We start from the raw sequence: 11,749 nt of genomic DNA, 5'->3' as shown, positions 1-11,749 counted from the left end.
AAAAAAAAAAAAAAAAGCCGGGCGTGGCAGCGTGTACCTGTAGTCCTAGCTACAGGCCACAGGGAGGCTGAGGCAGGAGAATTGCTTGAACCTGGGAGGCAGAGGTTGCAGTGAGCCAAGATCTCACTACTGCACTCCAGCCTGGGCGAGAGCGAGACTCCATCTCTTAAAAATAAAAATAATAATTATAATTAATGTATATAAAAGTGCTCTTACAGTGGCCATGTTCTCCATATGCAAACATTGATTTCCATACAGATAGGAATTTCCACTGGGCTTCCCAAAAATCTAAATGTAAATGTACAGATGTGGGAAGAGTAGAGAAGAACTAAATGATGGAGACATGGAAGCATTGACGTTTACAGCCACCTTTGAACAGATTGAAAATAGATTAAGCATCATATACTCGGGTATTCAAGTTCTGGTTTGGAGCATCGTGTGCATTTGCCTCTTTGGTCTGTTAAGCGGATTTAAAATGTATTAACTAAATTTACCTTTTGGGGGATCTTTTTGACCCACTGTGACATAATAGAAAACAGCAGGGGCTTTAAACTTAGAGACCTGGGTTAGAATCATGCCCCTGCTTCTTCTTAGCTTCATGAACTGGGGCCGTGTTGTCTGGGCTGTAAATGGAGATGTTGGTCGTACTGACTACCTACATTTGAGGGAATGAAATAAGATCATACATGTTAAAGTGCCTGGTGCAGCATAAGTACATTGTAAGTGGTGACTGATGCTGATTCTCCCACCCCTTCCTGTTATTTGTCAGGATTGAAATAGCTCTGTGTTTCTTCATTTGGATTTTCAATGAAAGCTATTTGCTGAAGTTTTTTTAAAAAAATGTTACCTATAATATGTAATACTTAGGAATGTAACAGAAAATGCTTTGATTAAATTATTTAATGTGTATCATGGTGTTCTTTGTATACAAAGCTGTTGTGGGATTGGGTTGTGGGATGTGCAGTGGCTTAGAGAATGTAAGAAAATGCCAAGCAGCCTGCATTCTTGGATGTTGAGGATTGCTGTGTGGTGCTTTGCAGGGTTCAGTTTGGGGTATAAAGGGACTGTGTTTTATCACCATACAGAACAGTAAAAATGTTGACTATTCTCAATGCCTGACTCTGAGGAACAAGACCCTACTCCACCTCATAGGCCTTTCTTCTGCCGACTTACACAACATGCCTCATAACGATTACTTGGACTTTCTGAGCTATTGTCCCTCAGTTGAGTTAGGTAATTGTCCAACTAATTGATTTGGCTTTCTTTTTTCTTTCTTTCTTTCTTTTTTTTTTTTTTTTTTTGAGACAGATTCTCGCTCTGTCTCCCAGGCTGGAGTGCAGTGGCGCCATCTTGGCTCACTGCAACCTCCACCTCCCAGGTTCAAGCGATTCTCCTGCCTCAGCCTCCTGAGTAGCTGGGATTACAGGTGTGTGCCACCACACCCAGCTAATTTTTGTATTTTTAGTAAAGACAGGGTTTCACCATGTTGGTCAGGCTGGTCTCAAACTCCTGACCTCGTGATCCACCTGCCTCGGCCTCCCAGAGTACTGGGATTACAGGTGTTGATTTGGCTTTTAAAAGGTTTAAGTATCTCTAAGAAATTTGTTTTAATTAGGTAGTTATTTCATATCTCTTGTTGAATAATGTCTTAAATATATTGAGACTAACTTATTGTCTACCTAAAAAGCTTTGTAATTTTTCAAATTCAGGAAGTACAAAAGGACATAGAGTGAAGAATAAGTCCCCTTTCCACATCCCTTACTGTCCTCCTTCCTTTCCCCAGTCATTGTTTTCAGTTTCCTAACCCATCCTTGCCAGCGTGTAGAAGTGCATACCTATATCTTCATTTTTTATGGTAGCAAGTTCTTCACTTGAGTTTGTCAGTAAGAGTATATATTGGAGATTTTCCTGTCAGCATGCTTGGATATGCTTGTTCTTTTCAAGGGTGCCATAGAATTTTGTTTATGGATACACTGGCATGATACGAGTTCCTTACTGATGGATATTTAGTTATTTTCAGTCTTTTTGCTGCTATAAACAATACTGCTGAGAATAATCTTGTAATAGGCCATATTTATGTGATGCTTGGCTAAATTTCCTAGTGGTAGTTACTGGGGTCAAAGGATTCTGCACTGAAAATGAATAGGCTTTCTTAACCATTAGTACTTCTCCAGCCTTTAGGTACATCCAGTATTGGAGGAAAATAGTGTCATATTGATTAGTTTAGGAAAACAGGCTGTGTTTTAATGATGGAGGTGAAGTGATTTCTAGTAAAAAAAAAAAGTCCTCATATGATGATCAAGTTGGGGAAAACTGGAATAATTAAATTTGAGTCCAGAGGGATTTTTAAGCTCCTCCAGTCCATCTTGGGACAGTGTTCCTTAGAAAGGGCCTGTGATAAACTGACTTACCTGTAATTTTTTACCTGTTGGTCTTAATTTTCCTGCTTAACTCCACAAAAAACAAGTCACTTTTTACCTTTGATGACAGTACCAGCATTGCTCTGTGGTGCCTTCTTTCTCTCAAGCATTATTATTTCTCTTTTTAAATATTTATTTAAATTTTTGTTTTTTGGTTTTTTGGTTTTTTTTTTTTTTTTGTGGAGATGGGATTTTGCCATGTTGCCCAGGCTGGTCTCGAACTCCTGGGTTCAAGCGATCCGCTTGCCTCGGCTTCCCAAAGTGCTGGGATTAGAGGCGTGAGCCACCGCATCCGGCCAAATATTTCTTTATTCTTTTTTTTTTTTTTCTTGAGACAGGGTCTTGCTATGTTGCCCAGGCTGGACATGAACTCCTAGGCTCAAGCAGTCTTCCCTAGTAACCCTAGTAGCTGGTACTACGGGTGCACAGCACTGCACCTGGCTTACCCTTTCATTTTAAGCCACTATTCCCTGTAAAGGTTTGATTTTTGTCCAAGTCCTCATAAAGTATGTTGCTTAGAGCCTAATGTTAATGTTTTTACCGGTTAAAAATAAGTGGGCAAGCCAGATGTGGTGGCACACATCTGTAGTCCCAGCTACTGAAGAGGTTGATGCAGGAGGATCAACTTGAGCCCAGGAGTTGGAGGCCAGCCTGGGCAACATAGTGAGACCTTGTCTCTTAAAAAAAGAAAAGGTGGGGGGGGGGGGGGGCACATGTGCTCATGTGCATTGCCACCTGCACACATATAAGATGGAATTAATTAATTTTTTGATAGCCACATCATATTCTTGGCCCACTGTGCATGTATCAACCAAGACCCATGTCGTCGTCTTCTTCTTCTTTTTTTTTTTTTTTTTTTTTTTGGAGACAGAGTTTCACTCGTTGCCCAGGCTGGAGTGCAATGGTGTGATCTTGGCTCACCGCAACCTCTGCCTCCCAGGTTCAAGTGATTCTCCTGCCTCCGCCTCCTGAGTAGCTGGGATTACAGGCATGCGCCACCATGCCCGGCTAATTTTGTATTTTTAATAGAGATGGGTTTTCTCCATGTTGGCTAGGCTGGTCTCGAACTCCTGACCTCAGGTGATCCACCTGCCTTGGCCTCCTAAAGTGCTGGGATTACAGGCGTGAGCCACCACGCCTAGCTGTCTTTTTTTCAAACACGTTGCTATTGCTTAGTCACGGCTGCCTTACTCTGTTTTTGGGGGGAGTGTGTGTGTGTGTCTCTTCTCCGTGTGCACACACTTTTTTACCGTAAGCCAAATTTTGGTAAAATTGCATCTTGTATTTTCTTATTACTAAATTACTTGCCTAGAAGTAATCTTCAATCTTTTTAGAAAAAAAAAATTGAATCCTTTGTGCAGCTGAAATTTAGAAACAGATAAATGGCCTAACTTGTCTTGTGTTAGGGCCTAGAGCCCTACTTCTCAGTCCTCTTCATTGAAATGGGACCACGGAGCACAGTTGAAAATTGTGTTCTAGATAATACAAATGGGAAAGCCTTTTTGATAGATACTGATGCAAAAATCACTGCTTGGACCAAGGTGCCAAGAGGTTTGGGCAAGTTCTTCAGCCTCAAGGTGTTTCCACAGAACAAGGTAACAAAGATACCTCAGTAAAATTGAGAATATTCGTTTCATAAACTTAGGTATCATAAACGTCAGGGAGTTTCACATCATGCCATTTGCACTTATAGCCTATTTTATTCAGTGAAGAAACTGAGGCCCCAAGGAGGTTGTGTTTTAAGCAACTGCATTTTAGTTTGATCCAGGATTTAAGCTAAGTTTTTTTGATTCAACACTTTCTGTCCATACTACCTTGTAGAATTTCTTATTGGGAGATAAGAAACATCTAGTGTATAAGATATATTTAGGTGGGAAGAAGATTTCTTTAGGTGGGAAGTTGTGATTTATGAGTGTGGGGATTATTGGTGGATTCCTGTGTAGATGTTTGTCTGTGTTTACTGAGTTGGGCCTACCTTCCCCAGAGTGCTGCTCTATAAAAGGTAGTGTTCACATTGATAATTGAGGCACAGGAGGATGGCTCTTTGGGAAAGAAGCAAGCCCTCTGCATGTTGTAGCTAGAATATTTTCTTATATTTGCATAAGTGGGGATTGTAAAGTTGGTAACCAGAGGGGGAGAAGATACACAGTTGATGCTAAGTATATATTTGCTAAAGAAATTTGAATGTATTTTGAGGGAACTAGACTGAATTTGTTAGCAATTGGAGGTTTCTTGTAGGATTAGTGTGACTTTCTTTCTTTCTTAAACAGACCGGAAGGAAAAGATTATGCCCTTCATTGGCTAGTGCTGGGGACTCATACGTCTGATGAGCAGAATCATCTGGTGGTTGCCCGAGTACATATTCCCAATGATGATGCACAGTTTGATGCTTCCCATTGTGACAGTGACAAGGGTGGTAGGTATATCATATATTCCAATATTGGTGTCAAAGGGAAAATGCCTCTTTCAAAGCATATACTATTAAAACTATACTATTAGCTTTTGGCCCAGTAATTTAACTTCTAGGACTTTATTCTACAGAACTACCCACCCACATGTCCACAAGGATTTTAGTCGTAATTGCAGAATTGAAAAATTAGGATCAACCTTGTAACTCAGATGTTGGTTCATAGAAAGTTGGTTAAGCACATGGTATGTTTGAAATACTACTCAGCGATTAATAAGAAAGGCCAGGTGCCATGGCTCACGCCTATAATCCCAGCACTTTGGGAGGCCAAGGTGGGAGGATTGCTTGAACTCAGGAGTTCAAGCCCAGTCTGAAAAACACAGATCTCATTTCTACCAAAAATTTAAAAAAAATTTTTTTAATGAGAAGAATCTGTACACACTGATATAGGAAGGTATCCAAGATAAATTAAGTGACTAACTGCTATGTGTAATTACAATATTCCACTTTGGTAGAAGTAATATGTGTTGGTTTGTGCAGTGGGTATTTTTTGTTTGAGGAGTGAGGCAGTAGTGGTAGGGTTAATTTAGGAATCTGTTGGCTGCTTTTTTCTTTTTTTAATTTGTCAAACATATACTCTCCTGTTTTGGTATTCCCATGACCACCCCAAGTTTGGTGATTTCCTAGGACTCCCAAGAGCAAATTATACTTGTGGCTAAAGTTTGTTACAGTAAAGAACACAAAAGCAGCAGGAAAAAGATGTACATCGGCAAGTTCAGGGAGGTCTGGCACAAGTCTTGTCCAAGGCCACACAGGATGTGCTTTCTGGCAGCAAACTGCAGGGACATGTGTGAAATATCTCTGCTCAGGGAAGCCTGTTTGGGTCTTGGAATCTGAGGCTTTCTTGGGGGACTAGTTGCATAGGCACATCCTGCTGACAACCAGCCACAGCAACTGAAACTTGAGGACCCCAGTAATACAAACTGAGGACCCAGTAATAAAAGAAGGTATGTGTCATCAATCTTGATATCTGCAAAGTAACCCTGACAAACTGGTACAACACGGTCCATTGCTCCAGGTGCACACCACAAAACCATCAGTTCATCAGTGACAGAAAGAACATTCTGAGATGCATGTTCCCAGGAGTTAGCCAAGGGTCAGTAATGGGGTCCCAGTGTTCCTCAGAGACTACAGGGCTAAGCACCCAGACTGCTGTATTAACTCTTTCTTCACAGTCCCAAATGGCTTAACGCTATTAGCACTTTCTAATACATGCCTTAGGGTTTTTTTCTTATTGAAAATAAAATACTGGCCAGGCACAGTGGCTACACCCATAGTCCCAACACTTTGGGAGGCCAAGGCAGGAGGAACACTTGAGCCCAGGAGTTTAAGACCACTCAGGGCACACAGCGAGACATTATCTCTATCAAAAAATAAAATTAAAAATCAGCCATGTGTGGTGGCACATGTCTGTAGTCCTAGCTACGTGGGAGGCTGAGGATCGCTTGAGCCCAGGAGTTCAAAGCTGTAGTGAGCTAGGATCACACCACTGCACTCCACCCTGAGCAACAGAGCAAGATCCTGTCTCAAAAATATTACATTCTCTAGTGTAGTGAAACTGCTGGGTTGTATGGTGTATTCATTGTCAACTTCATAGAAAACTATTTTCCAAAGTGATTTACCCAGTTTACTACTCCCACAATTTACTGTTCATTCCCCGACAACTGTATGCATTATTTCTTTAAATATTGGGGTTTTTTTGTGTTTTGTTTTTGTTTGTTATGAGGCAGGGTCTCGCCCTGTCACCCAGGCTGGAGTGCAGTGGTGCGATCTTGGCTCACTGCAACCTCCACCTCCTGGGTTCAAGTGATTCTCGTGCCTCAGCCTCGAGAGTAGCTGGGATTACAGGCACCCACCACCACACCCGGCTAATTTTTGTATTTTTAGTAGAGACTGGGTTTTGTCATGTTGGCCAGGCAGGTCTCAAACTCCTGGCCTCAAGTGATTCGCCTGCCTAAACTTCCCAAAGTGCTGGAATTACAGGCATGAGCCACCACTCCCGGCCTGAATATATTGTAATCAGAAATTTTTAAATGGTTTTTAGCCCTGAAGTATGTATTTACTGGGCTTGCAGTTTAACAGTCTCTGCATAATGATGTTAATATATTATTAAAGTTACACATCCAGTGTATTCTAACAAGTAGCTGAAATAATTCAGTTAATACCTTTGTTAATATTCGGTATATTTTATATATATATATATTTTTTGTTTTGTTTTGTTTTGTTTTTTTAAGACGAAGTCTCGCTCTGTCACCCAGGCTGAAGTGCAATGGTGCGATCTCAGCTCACTGCAGCCTCTGCCTCCCGGGTTCAAGCAATTTCCCGAGTAGCTGGGACTACAGGCGCCCGCCACCACACCTAGCTAATTTTTTGTATTTTTAGTAGAGACGGGGTTTCACCTTGTTAGCCAGGATGGTCTTGCTCTCCTGACCTCATGATCCGCCCGCCTTGGCCTCCCAAAGTGCTGGGATTACAGGCGTGAGCCACCGTGCCCGGCCAATATTGAGTTACATTTTTTAATGGATATGATCATTAAGACAGTGACTTTTCAAAATTTTAAGTTTGAGAAAACGAAGCTCTGTGTTCAAAGTAAATCCTACTTGGAAGGCCCCCCCCCTTTTTTTTTTTTTTTAAAGGAGAGCTCTTCAGGTTGTTTTAGCTAAAGGAATCAGGAAACTTGAGTATCTTTGTAGCAGAAGGGTTAGAGCCACTGGAGTCCATGGAATGGGATGTTGAAGGTCAAAGTGGAGCAGGTTTGGAGCAGTCTCAGGAGGAAGGAGACGATTGGATCAGGAGGGATCTTAGCATTCCGAGGCACACTTCCATCATGGAACAGAAGGTGCTACGAGGAAAAAGGGTCCTTTTGCATGTGGTCACATGAGAGTAGTGGGTAGAGGAGCTTTGAAGTAATTGTGGATTTGAGATACGGCTTTTTCAACCACGCTGAAATAGTAAGCTATGTTTGCTTCAGAGAGGAACGGCTAGATACTGATATTAAGACATGGAAGCCGATGTTCATTAAGCATTCCACATAGAAGGAGCTGCCTGGAACTGAGAAATGGTTTGCTCCTTTTGGTGGTTGCTCCAGGCCCCGGTCTATTTTACTTCTTACCTGCCTGGCTCCAGTAGGCATTTGTGTTAGTTGTCCCTGACCTGAGACACAGGGTGAGCTAAAATGGAATGTGCAAAGAAAAGGCAATATAGGTCAGGAAGAATAACACAATTGTAATGTGAACCCTCCTATCTTTTTTAAGCATCAACAACTAATTCAAGTTTTTTATCTATGAGCACAAAAAAGAATGTTCTTGTTTGCTGTATTTGCTTAGATGTTCTCTACCTGTATTCTTTCTGCTAACATGTTGCTACTTCTTGGAAGTTACCGTACTTTTTATATGGCTTTGTTACTTTACAAGGCCTTTCTCATGATTATTTAATACTATAGTCTTATTCACACACCATATGGGCAGAGAGGTTAACCTTGGCACTGCACTAGCAGTTAAACCAAGTATGCTAGCAGGGCCAACAAATGTGTGTTTAGGGACAGGTAGGGGTTAGCATGGGTTTCTGATTGATATGAGGATGCTCCTGACTTTAGACTCAAACGGTGTTCATACTGTGGAGGGTTAAAACCTTTCCTGTTTTGATGAATCCTAAAATAAGATGCTAATTCAGTGCAGTACTTCCAGTGAGTTCTATTTGAACTAAAAAGCTGTTGGTCTGCTTATTATATGGTTATTTGAAATTGCAGTGAATAACTATATCATCTTCATAACTGAAAGAGGACAGTTGTTGCATAAGGCAGCTACCAATATTTTCCAGTGCAAATGGGCTTTAAGAATAAATTGATGTGGCAAATGAACCCACATTTTTGGATTTTCTCTATGCATGTTTCTGTCCTTGTCTTGTCAATTTGTGTTGTATTCTGCCAGGTCAAAATCTGTTAGGTTGATTGAACTAAGTGATTTGTGAATTTTAATCCTGAGTGTGTGTGTGTGTGTGTTTCTTTCTCCTCACATTAGAATTTGGTGGCTTTGGTTCTGTAACAGGAAAAATTGAATGTGAAATTAAAATCAATCACGAAGGAGAAGTAAACCGTGCTCGTTACATGCCGCAGAATCCTCACATCATTGCTACAAAAACACCATCTTCTGATGTGTTGGTTTTTGACTATACAAAACACCCTGCTAAACCAGGTATGTAATAATAAAGTCAGGTCATTACTTGAGCAGTTTTCTTGATTCAAACTGGTAATGTTTTTAAGGTCAAAGTAGCATACTTTATTATAATATTTAAAGGTTTAAAAATTGCTTTGGGGACGCCATAACCATCCTCAAGTTCAGGGATTTGCCAGAACTACCTAAAAGCAGCTTATACTAACAGCTAAAGTTTATTACAGCAAAGAATCCAGAGCAAGAGTAGGAAGAAAAAGATACACATCAGGGGAAGTCCACAGGGGTTAGCTACAGGCGTCTGAGTCCTTCCCATCCAGGGCCACGTGGGACATGCTTTGTCTCTAGCAGCAAACCATAGGAACATGTGCTAAATGTCTCTATCCAGGGCAGCCCATTTGAGTTTCAGAATCTGGGATTTTTGTGGAGATCTGTTGGCGTGGGCACATCCTGTTCTATGACCAGCCATGGTAACAAAATTGAGGACCGCAATAGTGAAGACAAATACATTGTGAATCTTGCTAAACAATCCTACAAGTCTTGACAGGTCCCTATGGCATACCCCACTGCTCTGGGCTTGCACAACTTTATCAGTCAGTGACGTGAAGAACTTTCTGAGGGTCACATTCCCAGGGGTTGGCCAAGGGTCATTTATGGTTGCAGGCTACCCTAGAGGCATGCAAGGACTGAGCAAGCAGACCTGCTGTGTTAGAAATATTTCTAAAAAATTGGGGGGTTGTGTGGATAGGGTTACCACTGCCCAAATTTGTAGGATAGCTATAGTTTTTAATATTTTTGTGTTGGGGATAGTATTAGGTTTTCCAAAGAAACCAATCATTTAATGGTCATGAGGCTCAATTTGCACTGGGTATTAAAGACCAGATCTTGTTCATGTGCAGTTGCTGCAATGGTTCACTCAATGAAGGAGTGAGAATTTATTCTCACCAGTTCTGATAAACAGAATAACTTAATGTTTTTCATCTTTTCTTAGACCCAAGTGGAGAATGTAATCCTGATCTCAGATTAAGAGGTCATCAGAAGGAAGGCTATGGTCTCTCCTGGAATTCGAATTTGAGTGGACATCTCCTAAGTGCATCTGATGACCATGTGAGAAACATTCTTTGTAATTTGTTCTATAGTGAGAGCTGACGTGTCACAGCTGTATTAAAGGGGTACTATATAGATGAAAGTTTTTCTAAGATAATACTGCTGATTATTCTGGTAACATTCCCCCAGGACTTTAGAGAGATGGTTTTCATACTGCCCTGTATGAGTCTTTGGATTCCACAGAGCTCTTTTGAAGTAGCCTTAGAATGGAGGGAGCATAGGCAAAAGGCCTCCCATTATTTAAAAGAGGACCCTCCAGGCCCTTATAATGGAAACTCTAGAATGTTTGTGGGACCTGATTAATATAAAGTATTTTTTAAGTGTACAATTCAGTAGGTTTTAGTATATTCACAAAGGTGCACAACTATTGCCACTAATTCTAGAATGTTTTCATTCACTCTCTGAAAGAGAAATTCCATACCCATTAAGCAGTGACTCCCCACTCATTCCCTGCCTTCCCCCAGCTCCTGGTAAGCACTAATTTATTTTCTGTCTCTATAGAGTTATCTGTTCTTGATATTTCATGTAAATGGAATCTCATATATGGCCTTTTCTGTTTGGTTTCTTTCACTTAGCATAATGTTTTCAAGTAACATTACTTACATTCCATTCCTTTTTACGGATGAACAATATTCCACTGTATGGGTATACCACAGTTTGCTTATTTGTCAGTTAATGAACCATTTGAGTTCTTTCTACTTTTGGGCTATTTTGAATTATGTTACAAGCATTTATTTACAGATTTTTGTGTAGATGTGTGTTTTCATTTCTCTTGGATATATACCCGGGAGTGGAATTATTGGATCATATGGTATCTCTGTTTAATTTTTTGAAGAACTACCAAACTGTTTTCCAAAGTGGTTTTCCATTCTACATTTCCACAAGCAATGTACAAATGTTCCAGTTTCTGTACATCCTCACTAATGCTTGTCTTTTTTATTATAGCTATCCTAGTGTGCGTAAAGTGGTATTTCCTGGGGTATTTTTTTTTGTTTCTGTTTTTGTTTTTGTTTTTGGCGGGGTGGGGGGGGGTTGGGTTTGTTTGTTTGTTTGTTTTTTTGAGACGGAATCTGTCTCTGTCACCCAGGCTGGAGTATAGTGGCACGATCTCAGCTCACTGCAACCTCCACCTCCCGGGTTCAAGCGATTCTCCTGCCTTAGCCTCCCAAGTAGCTGAGATTACAGCCATGCGCCGTGAAACCCAGCTAATTTTTGTACTTTTAGTAGAGACAGGGTTTCACCATGTTGGCCATGCTGGTCTTGAACTCCTGGGCTCAAGCAGTCCTCCTGCCTTGGCCTCCTAAAGTGCTGGGATTACAGGCATGAGTCACTATGCCCAGCTCATTGTGATTTTAATTTGCATTTCCCTGATGACTAATGATAAGCGTTTTTTCTTGTACTTACTGGCCATTTGCATATCTCCTCTGGAGAAATAGGTATTCAAATTCTTTGTCCATATTTTAATTTTGTCTTTTTACTGTAGAGTTATAAGAGTTTCTTATGTTTTCTAGGTGTAAGTCCCTATGATTTTCAAAAATTTTCTCCCATTCTGTTGGTTGTCTTTTCACTTTTTTTTTTTTTTTTTT

At 40.7% G+C, this 11,749-nt stretch overlaps 1 protein-coding gene across 3 annotated transcripts in view; it reads left to right on the top strand.

Moving 5' to 3' along the window:
- Positions 1 to 11,749, top strand: part of RBBP7 (RB binding protein 7, chromatin remodeling factor) — a 30,536-nt gene that overhangs the window by 2,398 nt on the left and 16,389 nt on the right. For 2 of the 3 annotated variants that reach the window (XM_032756638.2, XM_032756636.2), the window contains exons 3-5: positions 4,691 to 4,836; positions 8,907 to 9,080; positions 10,048 to 10,163. In XM_032756638.2, the coding sequence (XP_032612529.1) occupies positions 4,691 to 4,836; positions 8,907 to 9,080; positions 10,048 to 10,163 (436 nt within the window). The remainder of the gene's footprint in view (positions 1 to 4,690; positions 4,837 to 8,906; positions 9,081 to 10,047; positions 10,164 to 11,749) is intronic. The other variant, XM_032756637.2, reaches the window with a different exon arrangement.

The sequence above is a fragment of the Hylobates moloch genome, unplaced genomic scaffold (assembly GCF_009828535.3).
Source record: "Hylobates moloch isolate HMO894 unplaced genomic scaffold, HMol_V3 SCAFFOLD_7, whole genome shotgun sequence".
NCBI classification, from domain to species: Eukaryota; Metazoa; Chordata; class Mammalia; order Primates; family Hylobatidae; genus Hylobates; species Hylobates moloch.
Note: the sequence above shows the minus strand (reverse complement) of the source record. Positions and strands in the feature narration are given on the sequence as shown.